This window comes from Echiichthys vipera, assembly GCF_963691815.1.
Source record: "Echiichthys vipera genome assembly, chromosome: 4".
Taxonomy (NCBI): Eukaryota; Metazoa; Chordata; class Actinopteri; order Perciformes; family Trachinidae; genus Echiichthys; species Echiichthys vipera.
Window position 1 is genome coordinate 28,642,601 of NC_139829.1, and position 26,566 is coordinate 28,669,166.

Consider the following 26,566-nt stretch of genomic DNA (forward strand, 5'->3'; position numbering starts at 1 on the left):
CCAATTTGAAGCCCCTGCCGTAGCCCTCATGTATCGGGTTCTGTCAGTTTACTGTCCATGCGCCCGGAGTGATGCGTCACATGGATAGGCGCGGTTAGCGCATCGCAACTCCCCAAATAGTCCATTTATCCTGTTAGTGAAGTGACAACAAGCTCTTCCGGAGGAGCTATATTTCCATTCTGTAATTTACTTTTTAATTTCACAGTTTTGGAGCAGAAGTTATTTTTCTCTGAAGGGATGGAGCGCGCACCCATTACACTTCAGACGGATCATTCTTAAACAGAGAGCAGCCAAGAACCCCGGGGAGTTGTTAGCAGCTGTGATGTGGTGTGGCTGCAACAGCCTCGATCCAAAACCGCTGGACAGGAGCCGAGAGAGGGTTACACATATCCAATTATGCGCGTAATTGGAGTGCACTGGCGAGGAGTCCCTTGCACCCCTTCCGAGATAACGTTGTCGTGATGTTCAATACTTCGGGAATTGAGCTCACTTTTAACAAGAAAGAGGATATTTCCGAAGTTATCAATGGCACTCTGCAGCTTATGTACAGCGCGCCCCCCACCAGCAGTCCCACGGCAATGTGGAACGAGTCGTGCGGGGAGCAGCTGCAGGATTTCGGGCGCCCGGAGAAGATCATTATCGGGGTGATGTTAGCGATCATCACGGCGGTCACCGTCATGGGGAACACGCTGGTGGTGATCGCGGTGTGCGTGGTGAAGAAACTAAGGCAACCTTCAAACTACCTTCTGGTGTCTCTCGCCGTGGCGGACCTGTCAGTGGCCATAGTTGTGATGCCCTTTGTTATAGTGACAGACCTCACGGGGGGAAAGTGGCTTTTTGGAGAAGTGTTCTGCAACATCTTCATCGGCATGGATGTAATGTGCTGCACGGCCTCCATCATGACTCTGTGCGTGATCAGCGTCGATAGGTAAGTTGCCAAAGTTACGCGCTGATTTGATATCGGAACCTGTCAACTTACAATGGCACCGACATTACGCAGACAGTGCACTCTGCGTTAAAAATGACACAGAGGAGACAACTGTATGGTATTTGATGAGCTCTTCTAAGTGTGCTGAAGGCAGGGACAGTTCAAGCGCCAAGTGATGGATTCGATTGTGCGCCAGGAAATGGCATTTAAAAGCCTAGTGTCAGATCAAATGTGTCTCTGATAATATGTGCGCTTTGTCACTGAACCAGAAAATGAATACGCAGACTGTGATTCATTTAAAGCATGCTTGACCGGAATCACGCGCAGTGTTTCATGGGCTAATTACGCATTTAGGATCAGCGCCCATCGACCTACAGCCGCTGTGACTTTTACACATGATTTACCATCGACCTGAAGACACATTGCATCTGCTCTCTATTAATTAAATGAGAGTGCGGTATAAGTTCAATTCTGAGAAAAACTAAACTACAACTCCAACGTTTTTCTGTCTCATATGAGCACCGCCATCCTGGTGTTTTGCATCAACGCATCGTTCCTAAATAATTTATTCAAGTTAGTTCCCAAATGCCCCCATAGTGAGTTGCTTTAAAATTCACTTTTCAAAAAATAGGGGAAGTAAGCACTCATCCCCACCCATCCAGATCCACTGTGCATCTCAGGTACAGCTCTTTGGAGTCACCACTCATGATGCCTGTTAGTGTGTCCACTGCTCCCACTAAAGTGACTTGTACCATAATGACAACAACGGCTAATTGTAGTATTGATGATCTGATTATTCCTCCTTCTTGCCAATCAGGCGTTATTACCTCAGTGCATTACACCAGGAAACCTGCATGTTTCTTGCTTGTGGTCGCTGACTTCACGGGACTTAAGTATGATTGAGGATTTAATGACATTATAGGAGGAACTGCATCACAGATATCATTCATGCAATTGATTTGGTGAATTGATGAAGTGATTTGGTCTGGTGGGACAAAGGGTGATAAGATTAGCTGGGTAGGCTGCGGGAGGTTACGTTAGAGGTCACAGAGGTCAGATTGAAAACGGATGGACATTGTGGAATTTGCCACTAAATTGCCAGTCAGGTTTTGAGCGGACCTCTTCAGTCCAGTTAGACATTGTTCTGCTACACCTTCCTATAGAAGTACATTTTTCCCCCATTATGATCCCAGCAAATACAAAGAATACATTGTCTAGATTTACAACAGAATTTACCTGAGTAGAAATAAACAATGTCAGTGTGTAAGAGCAGGCCTATCTTTGTATTCCTGTGGAGGATAAGTGGGAGTGTTGCGAATCGGCACTTTCGGGTCTCATGGCTATTGTCTGTGATAAGGTCAGACAGGACAAATGCACCCACCTGTGAGCGAGCATGTCTGAAAAGATAGAGGAGGTGATTGAATCTGGTACCATGAAATCAAAGTGTGCACACCAAACCACATCACACCGTTCTGGAGGTTATTTTCCACGTCACTAACTGAGAATTTTAAGATGGCACATTATGCTAATTTTCAGGTTCATAGGCCTTCTTGTATAGTGGGTTTCTACTGGAACATATTTACACGCTTTAACGTGAAAAAACACATTATTTATTTATATACATATAGAGTGTTTGAATGTTTCTGTCTTCACACCCACTCCGTTTTAGCGACTGTCTCCTTTTCAGAGCAGAGGGGGCCCCAGTCTGCTCTCATTGGTCAGCGTTTCCAGGTCTTCTGCAGCATCTCTGTACCATAATTGCAGCCGGGAATGACTGTGACGTCACTTTAGCGGCACTTTCTACCTATATATAGTATAGTTGTGACATCACAACCGCGCAGAAGTCCTCGCAGTCAGTTTAAAGACACAGTTTCTGAATACAGGCTGCATGCATCTCTCTGTGAATTGAGTGTTTTGATGCTTTCATAGTAATTATAAAGCACCTCAACCTGTTTTATAATAAAAAAAAGACACAATCTCATGTTTTACAATACAGCTCATTTCATTACAAATAATCATGAAGTCGGTTTGGGATTATTTTCATCTGCTGCACAGACAGTTCTCTGAACTGTTTGGACTGATCTCCATGAAAACAGACTTGTTTTAATTAAACAATGCAGAGTGTGTTGGGAACACGATTCACAATGGGAATCATAGAGATAATTCATTTGGATGAGAATTGCAAATTAGCCACTCGATTAGCTGTAATTAGTGCTCTTTTACTGTCATTTAGTATTCCCAAGGACATGCATTGTAAAATTAAGATGAACAGTAAGGAGTGCTGCAAATGAGGCTCAGGACTGAACAGGTCTGTTTGTGATGGTTTTAATCCTTGGAGACAAGGCGCTCTGCTGCTGAGTGGTATTGATTGTCACTCAGAGCTTCTCCAGGTTTATACTGTCGGGGGAAAGCTGCATATAGTACGTAGCCTGTATGCCAAATATGGACAATAGATGGATTTATGATCATGTAGGGACCTGACAGGCTTCAATAGATGCTCTCTGAGAAACTGAGAGTAACTTTCATCCTGGTGAAATACAGAGTCTAATCAGTACCGGATTAAACCACGTGGGGAAAAATGAATTGCAGGCCCCAACGTTATAAAATGAAATAATGAAGATAGGGTTTCAAGATTATTTGAAGGGTTACTTACACAGATACCTTGCAACCCCATGAAGTTAGGGAACAAGAGATATATTTAATTTACCACTGATCCACACAATTTTACACATGCAGTCAAATTTATTTTAAAGACATTTTCAATTCACTTCAGTTTATTTAAGAAGGGGACAGTGCAAATTAATGAAACACATGATCATACATGGGTTAAAAATGCCAGAATTAGCCAAAAGGCTCATTTTCATCTGTAGTCCCCTGGCATCGATGAAAACATTTTTTTTTTCTAAAATACAAAAAAACAAAATAAAGAACAACAACATAAGCAGGACAGAACTTCACTGAACAAAAGAGGACATCACGGAACAAACAGAACCGGTAGCAAGGTAAAATAACAGAGCGTCAAATACAAAGCACCAGTGAAGAAAGAAATACATGGTATGTTGAGGCTGCTAGAAAATAGACCATATTCACAGAAAATTAGTGATATTGCTACGGAGACATGCCCAGGGAGAGGACTTTTGAGAGGGCGTGCCCTGCAACTTTTCCAACAGCCACATTTTACGACAATGGAAATGCGCCTAATTACAAAGTACAAATCCATCTGCGAATTCAGCACCACGGACAGCATCACAGATTTATCAATACAATCGGCGGGATTACAACTTCCACATCAGTTATGCGATGCCCAAAAAGACTTGTTCCCATTGACTTACATGGCGAAAGAGACGTCTGTAGATCCATGGGTTTATTCTTTGGAGCGTCACAAACCCCGGGAAATGACTCCCGTTCATATCAGAATTTGATGCATTTGGTCCGATCACATATTGAAAGTCTCTAGTGCTCCTGTGCTTTGGGCCCATCAGTGCAGGAGTATGCCAGAATAAGTGTCGGTCATCCGGGTATTTTTAGATGTGGTAGTTGAACCTTTTTGGCTTCATGCACCACTGAGCAGCTTTCACAGGAATCAACGAGGCTCCGCCTTGAACGCTGTATCCAGTTCTCTTTATACATCCAGTATAGGCTGCTGATATTTAAGAGCTGTCATCGGGGCCAAATTGTAGATTCTAATCTGCACAAACCTCTGTAAACTAAATAATCAATAAATCAGACAGACAAGACATATTTAATTAAACAACCCCTCTGCCCCTGCACTCTCTCTGCTAATTGAAAGGGGATGACAGGTTAACCAGGGGCGTGCATTAATGCTACATTAATTCTAAATCTGAATGTTTAACCTAATGCCTCTTTCCCCCTGCAATAAGATTACCCGTCCTGTGGCCTGGGTCACATCAAAATAACTGCAGAATACTCTTCTTTACTCTTAGTGACTTTGTACGGTATGTTTAAACGAGAATTTATAGCTATGGAAGCCATGCTCATGGATGAGTACCCATTCAGCACCTCCAGCTTCTTTAAGTGAAAATTCAACACCTAACACACCACAGCATTGACCCAGTCACAGCATAATAATCCAGTCTGAGTGGTGGGAAGTGAATAAAAGAGTTATTGGATGTAGGTCTGCAATTTCACAAATATCCCAGTATGCAATTTTGGCAAATGCTTAGTCGCTTTCGTGCCGACTTCCCTGAAAAGTTAGTATCTCTTTTGGCTGGAGTCAGTTTTTACCTTCACTTAGAGTGATATGTTGTATGTTCAATAATTCAAAAGTAAAATATGAATGATTTATTCACAACGGTGGGAAGAGAGGGTAGTCCTTATCAGTAGTTCCTCAGACATCTAAGAAAAGATAGTGCTAGCTAGGAGCTTGATATAGAAGACACAGAGTTGAATTTGCAAATCAGATATAGCCCGGCGTAACTATCGGTGAAATTGGATGGGATGTCAAGAAAAAACATCACATAACTGCAGGGAAGTAAACTTTTCCACCGAGGTTCAGACTAAAGAAAATAAAGTGTAGGTGTGATCACATCCGTAAGCTTCTGCAGGGGATTTGAGGGAGGAAATCACACTAGCTGGGGCCCTTCGATGACAGCAGGATTAGCCAGTCTTCACATGCTTTCTGCCAATTGGTGTGTCAATGATGAGCAGAGTACACACGCAGCTCCCACATTGACCTGCCTTCCATGTCTGATGATATTTCTGTGAGGCTGGCGCGTAAGTTCGTCCCTGGAGAGAAAGTGCTTGGTTAGTGAAGCTGTGGAACATCCACCAGCAGCAGCAGATGACTTGACCTAGCTGATGCATCGTCAGGTAATGTGATGTGACACCTAAGCTGCACTCTCTCAAGCACTATTCCCTTCCCACTTGTTGGCCACCTCACTAAAATGTAAAGGAGGTGGATTGGACACCTCCTGCTAGGCCAGTGTGATCAGATCAAAGGCAGTCGGCTTGTAAAGGAATGCTAAATTGGGACAGGAAGTGCGTTTTGATACTAAATATGATATTACATTGGATTCTTTAATCTTGTGATAACAACCAGTTTAAATAGAGCGCTACATGTTAGAGGGTTTGGAAACCACAAGAGACACATTTAATGTTTTCAAGCCACTACAGTTGTTTTATACGGAGCAGATAAACCGCCCTCATCTTTTAAGAGAAAACTATATTTAAATTTAAAATCCACCACTGCCCACATCCTATAAAAAAAGCATTTCTACCAGGGCAAAACTACTGTCAATGGAAATATATCAGAGCACCATTAAATAGAAATGCTGAGAGAAGGAATTTGGAAAGTTAATAATTGATAAGTGCTGCTTGTATTATCAACCGCAGCTCAGTTTACATCCTGTTTTACTTCTATTACAGAAGTATGTGAAGTGAGAGACGAATGGTCCGCTGATTGTGTGGTCAGATAGGTCGGTGTGTGGTGAAATGGACCCAAAGGGCAACAGAAAGGCAAAGAGAAAGGCAAAAGGATGGCAGTGACTTGTTTTCAGCCGTGACAGCGACACTGGTATTGTGTCTGTGTGTGTGTGTGTGTGTGTGTGTGTGTGTGTGTGTGTGTGTCATCAAGGCAAAGTGTGGTCCTGGAGACACTGGCTGTTACAATTGCATTCCTCCCCTTTTTTCTATTTGAAAATATTGAGAACAAAGTAAGAATGCAGTTAGGGAAAAACAAGGGTGAAGTAAAGGTAAAAGGAAAAATGGGATGCATGATAACCATACACAGTGCGTACCGTGGCTTAGTTACCAATACAGTGGGGGGAAGGCTTTTCACCATATCTCTTATCAATCATCTGAAAGCTAGTAGGGTTGAATTTGTTGATAGATGAGTAAAATACGTCCTGTGAAAAGTAAGGATGGGAAATATTTGGTCATGATTTGAAAATTAAACTAATTTCCTTCTATATCAAGCTCCTCCGTCAACAGTGCAAGACATGGGCCAAAAACTTCACAGGTGTGTAGTTGAGATCAAAACCAAGGCTGAGCAAGGACGCCAAAAGTAGGTTGATACAAAGTAGGGGAGGGGACATTGTCATCTATCAACCCTTTGTGCTCTGTCAACTTCCTGATGAAAAGTAGAGAGACGAAACATTACCAAGAGCACACAGTATACATGTGCAGATGCATATGTATACCCAAGTGTTTAGTACAAGGAATCTCATATTCGTCCTAAAGTATCTGACTGATCATACAGAGATATCTAAAAAAAACAAAACAATAGTGGTTCATCATTCAAGCTAACTAAACCCTAACTATAGAGAACACGGTCATTATTCATTAAAAATATAAATCACATTATTTTTCCCTGTCTTGAGTTGTCGACTTTTTGCATCTCATGACCAAATATTTCCCATCCCTGCCTTTCACAGGACATATTTTACTCAGCCATCAGCATCTTTGATCCTAATCACTTTCAGTTAATTGATAACAGATATGGTAAAGTGATGCTGAATCACAGTGCGTACTGTGAATGGTGTAGTTATCATGCATTATTTCACCCATGTTCTTCCCTGTCTTATTGCATTCTCACTTTGTTCTCTGTGAAGACATCTCCCTAATTTGCAAATAGCTCAAGAAAAAAGGTTACTCAGCGAAGGGCAGAAATGCAACATTATGGGAATGTGATCTGATGAACGAAACAACGCAAAGAGGAAGAAGAGAACAAGACTAAGAGTCTATATCATGGCTTGCAGCTCCCCCCCCACACAATGTCATGTTATTATCAGAATTCGATCCTTTCGGTACGATAACATGACAGGATAGAGTCTGTACAAAATTGTGTACAAAAAGCGTACAATGACAAAGTAATATGCTAACAGCATGCTATTTAGCAGGTATAATATTTGCCATGTGCACCATCTTAGCTATAGTCAGCAATAGTTGTTGTGATATTTCAGTTTGGACCAAAGTGGTGGCCCAATCACCAATGCCATCCATAGAGCCATGGCCCAGGCAAATAGTCTTAAATGTCCCTTTCCACAGTATTTTCCCCCCAAGTTTTTTACTTTGACTACTTGTAGCTCTGTGGGACACTCCAATATAAGAGTACTCCAAAGTGACGGGAGGGGTTAAAGTGTAATTCCGGCACAAAATCATCCCGTGGTCATTTTATGCACTTACATACATCAAATAAAGCATTGAGGTTTTTTTCGTGTATGAACTATAAACAGAGAAATCCGGGAGAGTTGCTAAAAGCTGGAAATGGCTAACACTGATTAGCTCGGGGAAGTACGATGAATGCATTAAAACAGCTTTTTAAAACCAATACTGCTCAAAATGAAACCAAACGTCTACAGTATTATGATAAGAGTGCTCACACATAAAACGAAGAGCCGACAACGTAGTTAGTGAACCCGGAGTTTATTAAAAGAGTGTTTTGAAAGACTTACCAACTGGCCCCAGTACCAACTCCTCTTGTAGTAAAGTCCATTCAAGTCGATTACCAGATGCAATCTAAAAGGAAGGAGCCCATTGGTGCTTCGTTTTATGTGTAAGGACTGTTATCATGCGACTGCAGAGGTTTGGTGTTAAAAAAAAGGTGTTTTAATGCCTTCACTATTGCCCCGGGCTACTCAGTGTTAGCCACATTCGGCTGTTAGCAAATCCCCTGTATTTCTCTGTTTATGGTATAAACAAAAAAAACCCTGTCTCGATGGCTTGTTTAATGTATGTAAGTGCCGAAAAAGACCGTAGGATGATTTTAATGCCGTAATCACACTTTATGGGGGAGAACTGTGACAGATCCTTATGCAGAGAGGCTGGTCCTTGCCCTTAAAGGGACATAGAATTTATAGGCAAGTGAAATAAGATTTGAAACTGCGTGCTTAAACGACACAGAGATTCATACTTCAACAACACATGGTCTGTGATTTGATTTATCTCGTTGATTTATTGGTTGTCTCTGTAGGGAGCCACTTAAATCAGATTTGCCAACACAACTAATCAGTGAGCTGTTGAACCACATCCAGCTTTGCATCATAGTGCTATTGATGGATCAAAGACTAAAATGAAAATATCCAACCAGAGTGCTTTCACAAATTAAAATAAGGATATGAAGGTTTTTTTTCCGGGTTGTTCTGCTAATGTTTTGAATGATTTGCATGTTCTTTCTGTTTGATTAGAATAACCCTATCTGATCCCATTTTGATGTTTTTGTTCTGCTCCTGTGATGTTTGAGGGAGTTTATGAACCAAAGGTTGATGAAAACGCTTGGAAACCCTTGTTTCCTGAAAAGCCGAGGATACGCAACGTTCATACGTCAGCGGCAGCACTGGTATGTTGCACTTTCCTGTGCAATTTGACATGAAGGATGATGGATTAGTAAGCAGTCCACAGATAGAGATCTGAGTTTTATTTTGCTCTTCCCAGCCTGTCACACTATTTACACAGCAATCTCTAGGACAGGAAGAAGTGCTGAGTGACTTTAGTGTGGCATAAATCATGCTTTGTGTTTGGCATAACAAAGGGGGGGTCCATTATTCCTTAAGATGGAACAAAAGGCGACCAGCATTTACCAAGCAGTGAGATAATGGGCTTCTTGCTGATTGAGCTATGAGGCCGCAAACACACAACATCATGCTGTGGATTGCAGATAATACAGTATATTTGCAATTCAGGTTTAGGCATTTGGTTCATTTGTGCATATGAACTGAATATTTATACTTTGGATGCCCTTATACACATTTACTGAGAAGTTAGCTTTTCACACCAGTGACCCATCCATGTGTATTTATGCTCAGGTGTATAAAGTATGAGTTTCTCTATTCATACTCTACTGCTGCCAAAGGCAACAGCTCATAAAAGCAATCCCTTCGGACATTAATTAATTGCTTCATATTTCTCTCACTGACACGCCGCTATTCACATATGTTTACTGCTGTACATCAATCTATTGTAGTTGTCAGTTAATTCTAAACTCATTATCCAAGAGTATGATGGAAATGTTTATTGGATGTAGTTAATTGTGTCTTTACAGCTGGAACTCCTTCTTTGACTCAGGTCAGGTAGATGCTGAGAAATTACCGATCTAACCCCCAGCACTGAACCGAGTTTGTATTCCAGCTGTGAAATAGAAAACTGATTTATGGCGGCCCGTCACTGCCAAACTGCCCTTGAGCAAGATACTGAATCCCAGAACTTACCACTAACTGGGTCATTGCACTGTAGGCAGCCCCGCACACTGAAATGCCTGTGAAAATGTATGTGACATACTGGGAAAAGTGGCATCAAATGTAATCCAGGCATTTATAATTGAGACTGAAAGTTCATTATTTTGAACTGAATTAAATTCAGTAGTAGGGTGCTACGGTTTTGGTTACCTTGAAGTTGCAACACTCAGTTTTGACCACACAAAAATGGCAGTTTTACCTAATGTGCAAGTTAACAATTATTAACAATAACAACAATATAATTAACAATATATTGAAATATGATCTACAGCAACCCAATCTAACATAGCTAGAAAGCAAAGGATTTACCAGTGATATATAAAAAATAAATCAAAACCCAAATTTGAGACTTAAGCTGTAAAGTGAGAGTTTGTGACCAAGTCTAGCTAAAAATAAGCCCACACACTAAACAGTACACTAAAATATGTTTATGAACACACTTTATGCAAAAATGTGCAATACATTAACAGAATCTATTTCATATTTAATCAGCTCTGCCTAGTTTCACAGGTTGAAGGGAGGCCATTAGTAGGCATTGACCCTGACTGCTCAGCTGTGATTGGTTGTCGGTCAGGCGCAGTGGAGTCTAGCAGATGCTGTATGGAGCACACAGAGAGAGGTAGATGACTTGATGACTCGTTTAGCTATAGTGACAGTTTCTGCAAATATATAAAAACAAACCAACAGATTTTCCATAGAAAGTTAACGACTTCAGCTTTTACATGCATTTATTACTGAGCTCCACATAAACTCAAGCACCTGAGGCTGATGAGAATGTCATGAGAAAAATCGCAGGATCACCAAACTCAGTGGGATACATTACTTTGTCTGTGGGCCGTGATCGTTTGTATGGAATTTGTGCAAAACCACTAAGTGGATGTTAAGATATTCCACTAGATAATAGTGAAGTTTGAGTTATTAGTGGGGCTAGAGGAACATTTACGGGGTGACCAAAGGCTGCAGGTTTCCTCCTCTGGGAACAGTGATGTCAGCCTGGACGTGTTGGAATGACCAACAAATATTGCCATCCCTGGATTCATGCAGCTAGCATGGCTAAAAATAATAGCTTGCTAGCTCAGAGCTGTTTGCCAGTGTTAGTGGATTGTGTGTTCGGTGTTTGTGTTTGGATTGCGTGGGTGTGTCTGTGTCTGTAAGGAAGTGCACAGAGAAGTAGCTCCAGTGAGACAAGAGAGGATGTCCTATATTTACTTTCACATATGCTAATGAAAAACTGCAAAAGTAAAAACTGTGGTTTTGTGTTAAGCTGAGACCTGTCTTACAAAGAACTGCAAGTACATTTCTCATGCTCAACTGATACAGCTTAACACACACACACACACACACACACACACACACACACACACACACACACACACACACACACACACACACACACACACACACACACACACACACACACACACACACACACACACACACACACACACATACACACACACAAACATTTACGACATCTACAGAGCCAGTGATCTGACCAGCACAGATTTTATGATTTTAAGCTACAAGGTTAGTGACATTTACACCAAGCTAAATAAACTGTAGCTATAAAAAAAAGAAATCAACCTCTTTTCATCCTATTGTGCAGCTTATGGCTAGACTGCCTGTTTTTAACCCATCATTACGTGCACTACTTTGGCAACACAACAGTGACCTTTACTTCACTAGATCAGTATCAGTATTATTACCTTGTTGTCACAGCTGTGCTTGCTCAACCATAATGCTATTCTCTTTGTTTATTCTTCCAATTATCCTGCATGAAGATGAATCCAGGAAATATACAGTACACACATGACACTGTACACTTTAACATGCTCTTCCAGTTAAAAGAGGCTTAATAACTTAGCGATAAGGAAAGATAAACTGCAGTAAAAGTGCTCTCATTGATATCAGTTTTGCTGATGTAAGCAGGAAAGCTCGTCCCTTTGTGCTTGAAATATAACTCTTGGCATAGCTGAACATACAGTAGGCCTATTCACTTTGTGCCCATTTATTTTATCTGAACTTTTTTTTAATAGAACAATGCTTAATAGTTTGATTTATAGGTTGCATATTTGCCACGACATCGGGTTGAAGACTTAAGGCATAATATAGATACAATTCATCCCTTAGAAGAAAAATTACTTTATTTATCCCGCTCTTATTATTAATCATGTTACACACACAGGCCCGAAATACACATGTGCACAAACAGGACCTATACATGCAATTAAGGAGAGATGTTAGAGCGAGGGGGCTGCCAGTGACCGGTGCCCCGAGCAGTTGGGGGTTCCTTGCTCAGCAGCACCTCAGCAGTGCCCAGGAGATGAACTGGCACCTCTCCAGCCACCAGTCCACGCTCCATACATGGTCCACACAGGGACTTGAACCAGCAACCATACGGTTCCCAGCCAAGTCACCTATGGACTGAGCTACTGCCGCCCCAAGATAGAAGATCACAAAAGGCCTAAAATCTCCTGCCAGCACTGTTCAGGTTGAGATCTGAATAACACAAACGCAGGACTCTGTTGTGTCAAGAATCATTGAGCAGCTTTGGTTTTTCTCACATGAACTTATTGACACTTGCAGATAATGCTGGTGAAAGAGAACACCTGTACATACTTGCCTAAGTGCCTTTTTAATGTTGTTAGATCACTATTTAAACACACGATGAAGCAACTGTTGCCCTAGGTAAATCATAGGGATGGGCCTAAAAGGCATACAGTGTGTGTTAGGGTGTATAGTACCCTTCAATGACAATGAAATTCAAAGACATACAAATACATAAATGAGGAATTATGTAACAATTCCTACAACCCTCACGTGCAAATAGGTAGTTTGTTCATAACCTCTGATACGACCCACAGGAGCATTTCCTAAATTAGCAGCAGTTTTAAACATGTGGTTAATGTTGATAAACTGTTCTTGGTAAGATTTTGGAAAACATTATGGTTTGGGTTAAAATAAGACACATTTGTTACAACGTAGCTGTATGTGACATAGCATAAAGTAGCATAAAGTAGTCACTGTTGAACCTAAACGTGCTATGTTTGCTGCCTTTTAATTAAAAATGGATATGGGAGGTATGACATTGAAAATATGATTTATGCTCTACAAAAATTTCTAAGGGATAAACAACATGTTTGAACCTTGGGTGTTGATGTTTCAGGACTACACAATGGAGACTCATATTTTCTGTGTGGTCATTCATAAAAACACAATTCAGCATGAATACAGGTATCCGCAGCACTCTCTCGCTCTTAGCCGAACGATATTTTCATGTCCCAAAAATAAAAGGTCAGTAAAAGTATACGAGGTAGAGAAAACGCACAGTCCTCAATGTTCACCTTTATGTTACATGTCTAGTGACTCAGGAACAAGTTGGATACAACTCCTCCTCACTGTATTTTTCCATTTGCAGAGCCACAAAATGATGACATATAATGGGCCGCACAGCTACTTCAGCTACACTATCTGCTGGCTAGATGCCAAATTGGAAGAAAAGTGAATCGACTCAAAAAGGAACTGCCGGTGGTATCCTTGGTAACTAAAATAGTTAATTTTTTTCCTAAAAGGTCAGAAGTAAAATGGGAGGAAGGGTTGAATTAGATTCCTCCCCCACATCTGAGACTTCCTCTAAGCATTTTTAATTTTCAAGGTGTCCTCTGTGAGAGTGAGTGCACTTGGAGACAGAACCAAAGGGAAGGAGACAAAGATGGAGGGGCTCTTCACGTTCGCTCTCACATTATCATGACAGGGGAAAAAAAAGAAGATGGACTCGCTGGCACATACTTATTCGCCTTCCACTAACAGACTTGAGTCATTGTATAATAATGAAGAGCGAGTTAGCACACTATTAATATTTGAGTGAGTGTTTTGGGATCTCACAAATGACTGCAGATTTTGGTGTTAGAGGGATGCTGACCACAGTAAAGGCACATTTGGTGGGCAGTAATAGCACTTCACATGCCATATTACATGCACATTAAAAATTATTTTTGAATATATCCCACTAAAGCAGTGGTATACGTACAGATTTAAAATCCCTGCTCCTAAGAGAGGTCTATAGAGGCTTTGCAGCTGCATCACAGTTCTGGTCACCATGGCTGCCACGGTAATGGAAGTAAAAAGCAAAGATATTTATGTCTAAAGTGAGTCGACGTGCTATATAAATACTGCTTTAGTGTTGAAACGCTCAGTCCACAGAGAAATGCACACAGCCCTTATTCAGAAACTGTGCCTTTAAACGAGCCACCAGTACTTCAGTACACAGCTATACTATATAGTTTATAAGTAAAGTATTGCTACAGTGCTGTTAAAGTCATTGCCCAGCTGCAATGATGCTGCAATGATGCTGCAAGGATGCTGCATGGATGCTGTAGGGACGCTGAGAGTGCAGATATGGAAGACCAGGAAACACTGACCAATCACAGCAGACTGGACTTTTTTAGGAGGGGGCGGGGCTTTAAGGAAAACAGGCTAAAGCGCAACATATATCCAGTAGTATCCAGTATATCCAGACGGACATTATATCAGTAATAACGTGTATTTTGAATATTAAAGCCAACATCCATGTCCAAAATACACCTATGAAACTGAAAATGAGAATAAAATATCTCCTTAAAGAATTAAAAGGGAGCAGAAAATGGCTAAATGCTAACAAGCAGGCAAGAATCCATCCAGAAAGTAAAAGTAAACAGTGTGATGAAGCAGAAAAATGTGTTCTTAACTTGTCTCGTACTGAAAAACATTGAGGAAGCCCCATATGTTTCACCACGAAAAAAGCGCACACACAAAGTAAAAGATTTTATGCACTGATGAGCTTCCTACAGTTACAGCGTAGGTCAAAAAAACAAGTTGTTCATGCATATTAAAAATTTTGTGTTAACCTCATTATTTTTGCTTACATAATAGTTATTTATAAGTGGGGGCATGGAAATTAAGGTTGTGACCATTCTGCCTCTCCTCCAGAATATTAACTACAAGAAAGAATAAGACATATAGGGGGTGGGGGGGTTCATGGTCTTAGTTTAATACAGAAATACTGAAGAACCTGTTCCTGCAGCTCTCCCTCTCCCCTACCTGTCCTGAGCCAAAATGAACCCTCTCTCTCTCAAATGACCTTTTCTAAAACCTGAAAAGAGAGTCAAGAGGAAGTGCAGAAGTGCAGTTTTCAGAACACTTGAATTAAAAATATGATGAAAGATTATTATGCATATTTTTGCCCAACATAAACTGCCTTCCCCGGGTTTAACCTCAGGTGGGGATCAGCATGCAAACCTCAACCTCCTCCATTTTGAATGCATGTCATGTAAGATAGATAAAGCATATTTTAAAATAAAATGTAAAGACAATGTACAAAGCAATTGGGGGGATAATTTTGTAATATATGAACCTAATTTCTAGGAGACAGCGTTGTCTAAAGAAGTATCACGCACATTAAAGATAACGATACAATTCTGAGCATACAAAGTGTGCAACCTTAACCAAAGGAAAATCTTTTGACTGGTTTAGATGAAAAAAATGTGGCAATACAACAACAAACACATTTCAAGGGGAAAAAGAGAGGATTTTAGCTTATTATGTTCTTATTTGCACATGATGAAACCAAAGCCTTGGCCTATAGTTGTCTAACCAAATGTTTACAGTTCAACCTTAATCTTTAGTCAGAAACATTCATGTGCGGATGTACTGTGTACTCCAGAAATGATCTAGTAGGTTGGATGATTCCTCTGTTCAAGCCATGGAGCACAGATCATGTGTGAGTGCTTCTGAAGTGTCTTGAGGACTGGAAGAGCTGAGAGAAGCTCTCATAGGCTGCTGTTATCAGAATGAAGAGGTTCAAACACCCATGAAAGATCAGGGCCGGATAATGTTGTTAGAGTCCAACGGGACAGGGAGTCCAAAGAGTTAGCCGAAAAGAGAGGAGAACAACGTTAAAGTCTGTGTAAAGGAAACTCAGAGATTTCTTTCACAACACATTATAGGCCTACATGATGGGAAAGGATTTCTGACAACATGTGAATAGACTGTAATTCATGTAATACAGATATATGGAGCTTTTCACACTTTTTGAGATGAGGATTTTTTGGGCGGGCCCTGAAATCATGGCTCGATGACCCACTGGAGCCACTGAGACACAAAGCCCTGCCCACATCAGAGGGGAAGCAATTAATCACTCACCGTTGACTTTGTATTGTGTGAGGGTGCTGTAAAAGCTGCGGTGTGGTGGGATGTACTAACAATAGGCCAAAGAACACAGAGCTACATTTTTACAAACTGCCGAGTCACAAACTTGAGCCTTTATGAAGCCGAAAGGGGTAATAGGCTTTAACTCAGTCCTAACACACGATGGGAATTGTCATTAAAGTGTAATTCCTGTGTAAAATCATCCCAGGGTCTTTTTCTGAAAATTCAGTCATCAAATAAGTCATTGGGATCATTTTTTCTGTGTATGAACGATTAACAGAGATATCCCTCGAGAGCCGCTAAAATACAATACAAAAAAAGTCTGTGAACCGTGAACATGACAAGATGGAGGGCTCTGAAAGAACAGGCTTGCCTGCAGTTACGTCTTACTGCCAAAGAGGCCGCTAAAAACAAGATATCTCAATTCTTACGGATTATGACCTTAAGATGAATTATAGCCTACTGCACTAATACCCCATTATGTCCAATTGAAGCTGCTACATGGACCACAGGAGCTGTGCGCAACCACACAGGCTCCATGGGGCTCTTCTCTAGTTTGAAGCAGCTTGTATGTTTTTCTTTTCTCTATGTGCGGCTACACAGTCCTCTCACGGAGAGAAACTACATAGGCCTGTGTTAAAAACAAGTACAATCGGTCTAAAATGATTAAGATACATACCTTATTGTACCAGAGGGCAATGTGAGGCCGCACAGCTTCCAAACCCTGCATTATTACTTTGCATCTGACAATTTTTTTACTTTCTGAAACAATCACACCCACTTTGCAGAGATTGGCCAGATGGGTGGAGGTGAGACTAATCAATTTTCTTATGCACAAACAAGTGCCACACAAACAAGTGCCACACAAACAAGTGCCACACAATGAATGCCTCCCACAAAAGATTCCGTCATTCCCATTTAAATGATTATTGTGTCTCGGCCCTTAATATCCTGGCAAGATTTTCACACCTCCTTCAAAGTAGCCGGTCAGACATGACATGTTAAATGAACTAGTTTATTTTGAGTATAGCCGACGGTTTAAGTCACCTTGTTGTGCCTTTCCGTGGAGTGTTAGGTCTGCTCAACCAAGCTGGGGAAACCACCTTTAACTGTTGTCTGTTACAAAGTACTCTGCTCATCTGCGGCTTAACCAAACTACCTCATATTGTATAGGTGTTGCTTTCTAGTCGCCCTTTATCTTCTATTCTATATACCCTACCCTACTCTGTTCCGTAGAGCCCGTAGAGTTGTTCAAGGACACCCAGCTCTGACAGGGATGGACACGCTGGCTGTTGGAAGGGGAATCCATTTATCACCGTGGCACTAATAGCTGCCCATCATCTCTATTGCTGTGAGAGCCAATAAACACCAGATAGGGACAGGTGGTGTGCTGTGCAGCGGAGGCCATAAAATATCCACAGTTCTGCTTTACAACAATTAGGAGGAAGTAAAACAGACATAACGAAGGCGCCAGGGCTTAAAGTCAGAGGGGTGGAAGCATTGTTTCTAGGTGTGCCTTTCAAGTACAGGCAATGATTCTGTAAATATAGCTCACCATTAAGAAAAGCTTACGACTGCAACAACTATTAAGCAAAGCATGGTAGTTTTTAAAGTGTAGTAAGGGGTGCCATTCATGGGCAATTGTTTTGGGAGCCCACAGGGGGTCCTCCTGAATCAGACTCAATCAATGGTTAAAGATCATTTTGTGTCAGACACGTCCCGTAAGTTAGTCGCTCTTAGAAGTAACCATCATAATTCATGGATTATTCCAAACTAATATCTTGCAATTAATATGTAGAAGGATGATGCAAGATGTATGTATGCACTTAAAAAGAGCAAGCTCAAAGTCCACTTCACACAGATTAAATGAACTAGTTCACAATTTTCATCGTTCACAATTTTCATAGTTCCAATAAGTTTGTTTCAAATGCATTACCAGTGTGGCTGACTTGTTTTTTCAGACCTGGCAGGCACGATTTGTACAAAAATGAGATTTTGTCTGTTGGAATCTGTACCGATATGCTGATCAAACTCCTTCAAATATTCAAATGAAGGGACCTCGGCAGTAGCGATAGCTGCAATTGAATTGGCAGTGTCACTAGCAACACCAGTGTTAAAGTCTGTTCCCCCATCGAACAGCGTTTCCTTCCTTAAACATGGTTAGAAATAAGGTTTGGTTTGGGTTTAGCTAGGGGGAAACACATTTTAATGGGGGAAGTCTTGACATTTATTAGTTGTAAATGGATATGTTCAGTTCACCAAAAGAAAAAGCATTTTCAGTGAACGCCGCTCTTTTAGCACTTTATCACTGCATTTCATCTTGTATTGCATTGTCAATTGCTTCTGTTTTCTGTTATATGCCTAAAGCGGGAACATAAAGATTAGTGGTAAAGTATCCATTTTTATCATTTGGGTGAACCGACCTTTTAATTCTTAATATCAAAGTTGACAACACTTAAAATCCTGCAGTCACTTCCACAGCATCTTAGGCCCTGTTAGACGAAGACGATCTAGAAACAAAACGCAAAACGTGTTACATTCCTACTTTTTATTCTGCGTTTAGACGAAAATCCTTAGGGGCAAAAGTGTGTGAAATGTGTAGTATGCACGTCAGGTGGCTAGGTGGTGCTGTGAAGCATTGCCACACAACACCACCCAGAGCTCGCACATGCTTAGAACCTCCTTCTACTTCTCTTCCTGATAGCAGGACGGCGTGCAGTGGGACAGGCACCTGCAGCATGGTCTGCAACCTCCAGCCGCAGACCATGCTTGTTACATGGATGTTTCATTAACACGTACGCAACGTTTTTAAGCCCCAAAAACGCCGTCGCTGTCTAAACGAAAGGCACATCTGATAACATTTTTTGTGGTTTTCACCCGCGAGCGTTGTGTAAACGGGGCCTTATTTTATCCAAAACATTTTTTGAGCATATAATAAGTCCTCATAAGTCGCTTTCTGGTAAACATTTATTTTCTCTTGTGTGGCAATTCCCAATCATCTTCTTCTACATGTCGGCTAAAATAGGTGCCAACACTTCCACAGAGTATTTGACACCAGTCTGACCTAAGCTGGCTGTCCTTCGACTGGAGGTAACAGACAGAAGGGGGATGAAGAAATGAAGTCTGTCCAGGGATGACTCACTTTGGCTTATGTAACAGTCTAAATGAGATTTTAAAAACTGGTGCTGCTATTTTACTCACTCATTCAACCTTAACCCGAACAGAAGTCAGAGAACAAAACAGAACCTGAACTAAAAAGGTGCAAGTTTGTTAGATCTAAAAAGAGGAAGGCAGAATTCTGTGTCAAGTATGAAACAGATGGGATTACAGCTCTGCTCGTGTTGTGCACTGTGCTCTGTGAGAGAAGCAGTTCCCTTTCTCTCTTACGGAGGTTCCTCAAATAGAATAGGAGAGCGCAAGCATTCCTGGAGGACCGAGGTTGTTGTCTGATGTCGGAGAAATCTCAGAGCTCTCACTAGACAGATGTGGTCTTCTTCAGTCTAGGGCAGCTCAAAAATTCTGTGATGATACTTTTGTTGCAATAAGCACTGTTTCATTCATGCTGTCATTCATTTTTTTTATTGTTTTTTACTTGAAGAGAAACCTTATTGGTTTAGGGTTATTCCAGAAAAACCACACCAAAAAAAAGAATAATTAAACAAGCTTTTCTTTCAAATATTTTGCAGCAACAACAGTTTGCACTGACTGAACCGTGGATTGGGTGTTTTTCCCCCTTTCAGCGCTCTTTTTCACTGCATGTAAAACAAACCAAGCATGAATGCAGCGAATGCACACTGACTGCTGGATAAGAAGCAGCCAAGCTCCACTTCTGCGAGAGACATTTCTTCAACACAAATTCTTTGATTTCAGGCGATGTCTGCATCTCTGTGTCCACTTCACTCACATAGAAAAAAAAAATATTCTGCCATAAATGGACAACGCTTCCCTTTTTCATAGGCTGCTTATGGATTGCCCTGAAGTGTATGCCATAGGAATTCGTCAGTGAGATGAACGAGTGGGTATACTCCAGTGGAGAGTTTCTTTGTACAGGCTTCCCTCCTGTCCCGTTACTTTCTTCCTAGGAGATCGTTCTAATTTTACCACTCCTCTGCCCAAATCACCTGCAGCTTGGTCAATATTTCATTGTGGATTTCCTCTTGGAAAAAAAAAATGTTTGAAAGCTGCTCCTGGTCAGTGGTGACTGAAGACTGTTGCATGCCAGGGCCGCTTACAGTGTACAGTGCACAGAAAATAGTTCACTTGACTGTGCCCTAGCTGGTAGCTTAGCAGAAGTAATGGACTCCTCCATTAGCTCAGACACACTGTTTGTCAGTGGCAGGGTAATCCCTGAGGGCTGCTGCGGCTGTGGATTTGTCCCAAATCCTCCAGATATGACAAAACACACTCTAAACTCCCCACGTGTGTGTCACTGTTAGTGTTTAGTGCAGGGTGTTTTCTGGGAAGTGATTTTAATCCGTTGCCACTGTTTGTTTTTGCGTGATTGTGTACTTCTTCTGAGGTGTGGGGTCTCCCATGAGGTTTCACATAAATGAAATGTGATTATTACAACATATTTTTGCATTCTACTCAAATTAGTTTTATATTGCAGATACCATGCTGAAAGAGAAAGGTTCCTTAAGTCTGCTATAATAAGCATTTCTATATTAACAATGATCCAAATCAACTGCATGTAATGTGCGAGGGGTCGCTTGTAGTGATGAAACCACAGAGAATTATCCCCTTATGTTTGTTCCTCTCATCTCCTCTGAGCTTTTTATTATATTTAAGCTCATTGTTTTGGGTTTATGTTTTGTTTTTCTCTGGAGTTCAAAGTTTTCAGATGCAGCAGCAACTATTTCCAGCTAAAAAGGCTCTAAATCCCACTGTACACCACCTGCCCACCCCCAAAGAGGAGACAGACAGGTTAGCAACAAGCTAGTGAATAAGCAGCAGCATTTCTCTCTATATATTTCTTTATATATTTTCCTTATATATATATATATATAATCAGGTGGCCAAGATAATGGTTTGGGTTAAAATAAGTACGTCTGTTTCATAATTAAGTTCCAGTTTCACATGGGATGGGACACAAATGGGACATGAAACGGTCTCCTGGGGGAAAGTCTGGTGTGTGTATGGTCCAATCATCCACCCTGACCTCCTCCCTAAACGCAGTTGAGGCTTGTTATACTACGTCACCTAACTTCTGGAGCACTCAGGATGTATACGATTAACACGTCTATAATTTTACACAGGAGTCCAGTACGTTGCAGACATAAAAGGGTGCCAAAAACGTTAAATATCAACCTCTAGTTGACCAGGCTGCTGCTGCCTGCTGGTTATAAAATCCCTTTGCTACAGGAAAAAACAACAATAAGCTCTGATGTAGCAACTTACACGCTGAAATGGCAAGTTTTGACAGAGATTTGGATCGTGCAGTAAGGCCGGCCTGCTTTGTTGTTTCAGTGAATTGTTGTAAAGATTTACAAAGAATATGTATATTATACGTTGTATATCGTTTGTGGGCATTTAGCCATATTAAAGCATGGGCTTGCCTTCCCTCCCAACATTATTTTATGGACTGGAAGCCATGTTTTTTCCCACTATAGCAGAATGATAATGGGTGCAGCCAGACAGTACTCCAGAGCGGCTGTGCAGATAGATCTCTCTATGTGTGACTGTTTGCTAACAACTTTTTGCCATATCAACTTTAAAGGTGATAATATGTCAACTTTATAGCTTGTTTCTGCCCAAGTGGCCAAAGAAATATTAGTGTGCATATTTTTATTTGTTCACTTGGTACATTGTAGTGTCATTATTGGTGTGTGTATATGTGTGTGTTTGCTATATCCTGTTAGAGGCAAGTTTAATTCCTTTATGTCGATGAAACGAACAAAACAAAACCAAGCGGAGGTTCCACAGATGTTTGCGTCTACTCATGCTGCTAAAATACAAGCAGCAAGCTGTGTAATGAAGTGTTAAAATCCATGCTGTCTTATTCAACCTGGCAATTGTTTGTCTCTGCAGGATGCTGAGAGGATTCTGTGTCGAATGAGAGTGCGTTTGAAAAACAGTGGGCTAAAGATGAGTCATAGCTTTGTTGAGAACTGCCCTCCACCCCCTTACAGATACACAAATATCCCCCAAAATGAGCACCACCACCACCTTCCTCATTACTGAATGATGCATTCAGAGAAAGAGTGTTGCATTACTGGGATTCGGTATATATTCCTAAGAATTCCCACGACATGGGGTGTTCCCATCTAAGTATCTGTCTTGTATCTATTTGACATTGCTCGCTTGGATGTGTTCAGCCCTCCTGTAAAGCTTAAGTACATTTTAAGTAAGGGTTGTAAATTAGGCAGAGCAGTGGTTGGAGGGATTAGGGCTTGAATAAGAGGCGTTGTTATGTAATATTTAGCGAGCACCACTAACCTGAACCAAGGAATCTTTAGGAAGAAGGCTGTAATAGTGTTCATAATAGTTTTCATGGGAACCACAAAGTTACTGTCAAGGCGTCTGACACGTGATGTCACATATATAATACCAGATTTAATTTACAGCAATGCAACAAAAAAGTGACTTTATTTTTGGCTGAAATGAGGCTTGTGTCTCGGGGTATGCTGCCACTCGTCCACTGAAGCGGCAAACGGGCAACAACATAATGTCTCACCTGTCTCAGATGAATGATGGACGCGTCACCTGTTGTCATGACAACGCTGACAAATTCTTGTGTGTGCATGTAGGTCACATGCCTCTTGTGCCCGTCGAATTATACATGCGGTCCAGATAGGAAAGGAAAAAATATCGTGACTCTGCTATTCTAAGCAGATTAAAAAAAATATCAGATCTGTGTCAGATGAGTGTGTGTGTGTGTGTGTGTGTGTGTGTGTGTGTGTGTGTGTGTGTGTGTGTGTGTGTGTGTACTGTATGTGAGGGGGTCGGGATATTGGTGGTGTGGTGGGAATATAATCGAGTGCTTTACAGATGCATTGCAGTTGTAGCATTATTCTCCTTTCCAATCGATTCTGATCAAGATCAATCCCACTTCTATTGTCAGCTGTTAACAAGCTACAGTGTGCAGCATACATGCTGGACTACAGTGTCCTTTTTTCTGAAGCCAGTTGGCTTGTGGAAAATGAAACATTTGGATCAGTACTATCTTGTATTTGCAAATAACGTTTTGTTGTTGCACTGTGCATCAGCAATGTTTTAAAAGGAAGTGGAATGGAGTTTCCAAGTCATTTTGGCATTCAAGGGAGCATGGTGTTCATTTTTCATAATGCAAAATCATACTTATGCCACACCACAGGTGAAGGAATACTCGTCGCCAAAAAAGCGGAAAAGGGAATTAAAAAGGCAACATGACCGTACCCGAAGGGCACTGTAGCTTCTACTACGCGCTTGGAAAGGGAAGGGTGAGGAAAGGGGTATTCAGTTGGTTGTAACCTCTAACCCACCACTATATGACGCTAAATCCTACACACTGCTCTTTTCAACATGTTGGACACAAATATTTGTAATTAATCCCTGTCCTTTAGTCTGAATGTAACAGAAAATTAAGTACGGATCCTATTAAAGTCCCATCGAACGAGAACTGTGCTTTAAAAACATACAAACAGGCAAATTTGTTAACTGTCAGACCAGACCTGACTCGCATAAACTCAACATCTAAAAGCTGTTTAAAAAGTGAAGAATCCCGTCCAGGCCGACTGAGCTGAATTTGATGTCCACAGTGCTGATAGCATCGCTGGTGGATGATGAGATGAATTGGCCAGTGTCCCCTAAAGCTTTTTATCTTGTGATTAACAATAGAGACGGAGACTAGAAAAACAGCCGGGAGTGTCAAATATACGGCTCTCAATCAATCAATGACGCATTTAATGCTGATGAAGGCTTTGGGCATACAGCCAAAACATGCTGAGGTATACACACATACAGTTTTTATCATTTTGTGAGAATAGTGGCTATTTTCCCAGTTTAGCGCAAATTAAAGCCTTTCACACCTCACTTTATCTTTATTTCCCTGACACCTCCAGCTGCTATTTGAAACCACGGAGCTGCCTTTTTGATTGATAGCTCCCTCTCTACCTTCTAAGCTCCTCTAAAGCCAAAGAAAAACATCTAATGGCCTCCAAGGCAATGGCAGAGCTTATGACCTCTCATTGAAATGTCTTTCTTTAAAATGAAGAGACATGCATTTGATGCTGCTACACTGCAGTTTCATCTCAATACAGACAGAGTGTATTATATGGGAAAAGTGAATAATTGTCCTGGTTTATGCTATGATAAAACTACTGTAAAAGGTAATAAATGGTTTAAGAGAAAACATCAAGGTAGCCATGTTGAAAACCTGCCTGGAGGTGAGAACTGATTCTTCTTTTGTCTCTTTTCCTCACAGATATCTGGGGATCACACGGCCCCTCACCTACCCAGCCCGGCAGAACGGTCAGCTGATGGCGAAAATGATCCTGGGAGTTTGGCTGGCGTCAGCATCCATCACCCTGCCGCCTTTCTGTGGCTGGGCCAAAAACGTCCACACAGCCGGTGTGTGCCTCATTAGCCAAGACTTTGGCTACACCATCTATTCCACAGCTGTAGCCTTCTACATCCCTATGCTGGTTATGCTTGTCATGTACTACAAGATCTTCAAGGCAGCTCGCAAGAGTGGCGCCAAGCACCGTTTCACTGACCTTGCGCGCCGTGAGCGCCTCGAAACAGTGACTAACGAGGCGTTGCGGATGCAGGGCCTGAAACCGCCTGGTGTGGCTGAGGAGTGCGCAGCCTTGTCCCGCCTGCTGAACCGCGAGCGCAGAAACATCTCCATCTTCAAGCGAGAGCAGAAAGCAGCGACAACACTGGGCGTGATCGTGGGGGTTTTCGCTGTCTGCTGGCTGCCGTTCTTCATCCTGTCCACTGCCAGACCCTTTATCTGTGGAGTGGAGTGTAGCTGTGTGCCCATCTGGCTGGAGCGCACGCTTCTCTGGTTAGGCTACGCCAACTCTCTAATGAACCCCTTCATCTACGCGTTCTTCAACCGAGACCTGCGCTCGACTTATCGTGACCTTCTCCGCTGTCGGTACCGCAACATCAACCGCAGGCTGTCTGCTGTGGGTGTGCATGAGGCTCTCAAGGTTTAAAGCAGGGTACTTAAGCAGCATTTCTTGACTTTCAAAAGTGGGGTATCGGCCCTGTGCTTGTACACTTGAAGTTTAAAGGGCGACGTGTCAACCTACACAAAGCAGGTCTGCAGATCAGACAAGGACTGACAGAGTGCGAGTCACTGTTGGTGGCTCTCTGGCCCCTCCGCCAAGGCACAGAGACAGGACGATCACTTCATTGTGTGTGTGACTCAGTTATTCTATTTCTGGAAAGAAAGTCATCAAGTGTACTCGATGGGCTATTCAAGTCGACGCTGCTATTGTGCATATGACACAATTCCGTCCTGGCTCCGGATTTATGGAAGGATAATGAAGTGACAAAGGAAACGACATGTAAACACAATCAATCATCCTACGGCTTTCAGAGGAAACGGAAAGCAAACTGACTTCTGTATATTAACAACATTAATGTTTGATATGGAAAAACATTTGTTTCGTGGCACAGTGACTTCTGAACATCATCCAAACATGCATTTGAGCTCATCCCAGATTCATTTTAAACGGCGAGTGAACTCTTTGAGATGTATTGTGCTTTGTGCCAGGATTAAAGATTATTTATACCACTTTATCACCAGTCATACTTTTACACCCGGTCCTCTCACTTAATTTAACAAGAGCACCTTAAATGTTTCACAAATGTTTACAATGTGGTGATGCCAAGGGAACGGAGGCGGGTGGAAAATGGTGTTAAAATGCAACATGAGGGGAACATTTTCCATTCACCAAATCTCAGTGTTTGTTGCTATAAAAATGAGAGTAGTCTGTTTAGTGTCTGCATGCCACCGTATACATAAATCATGAGAGATTCTGAACAGTGAATGACAGTTTGGCAGAAGAGTGTTTCACCCAAACGCTTTATCGCACACTTGAATTCAAAAACCATGATACTGTGGACATGTTTCACACTTGTTATTTTGCCTCGATTGGTATCAATCCACATTCTGCTGCTGATCTAATAGTTGTATACTGCTCACTAAACCTGTTAACTCAGTTTCACTTTAAGAATTTACATTTTCTTGAGAATCCTCTGCCTCCCTGATCATCAACAGTGTTTCTTTCTTAATTTTGAATCAGAAAGTCACTCTCTCCCAGATATCTGC

General features: G+C 41.5%; 1 protein-coding gene across 1 annotated transcript; it reads left to right on the forward strand.

Moving 5' to 3' along the window:
* Nucleotides 1-461: 461 nt before the first annotated feature.
* On the forward strand, nt 462-25,445 carry htr7c (5-hydroxytryptamine (serotonin) receptor 7c; the record flags this gene model as incomplete). The annotated part of the gene is made up of 2 exons (XM_083912714.1): nt 462-928; nt 24,707-25,445. 2 exons carry the CDS (start codon nt 462-464, stop codon nt 25,443-25,445), a joined length of 1,206 nt encoding a protein of 401 aa, XP_083768840.1.
* Nucleotides 25,446-26,566: the final 1,121 nt, after the last annotated feature.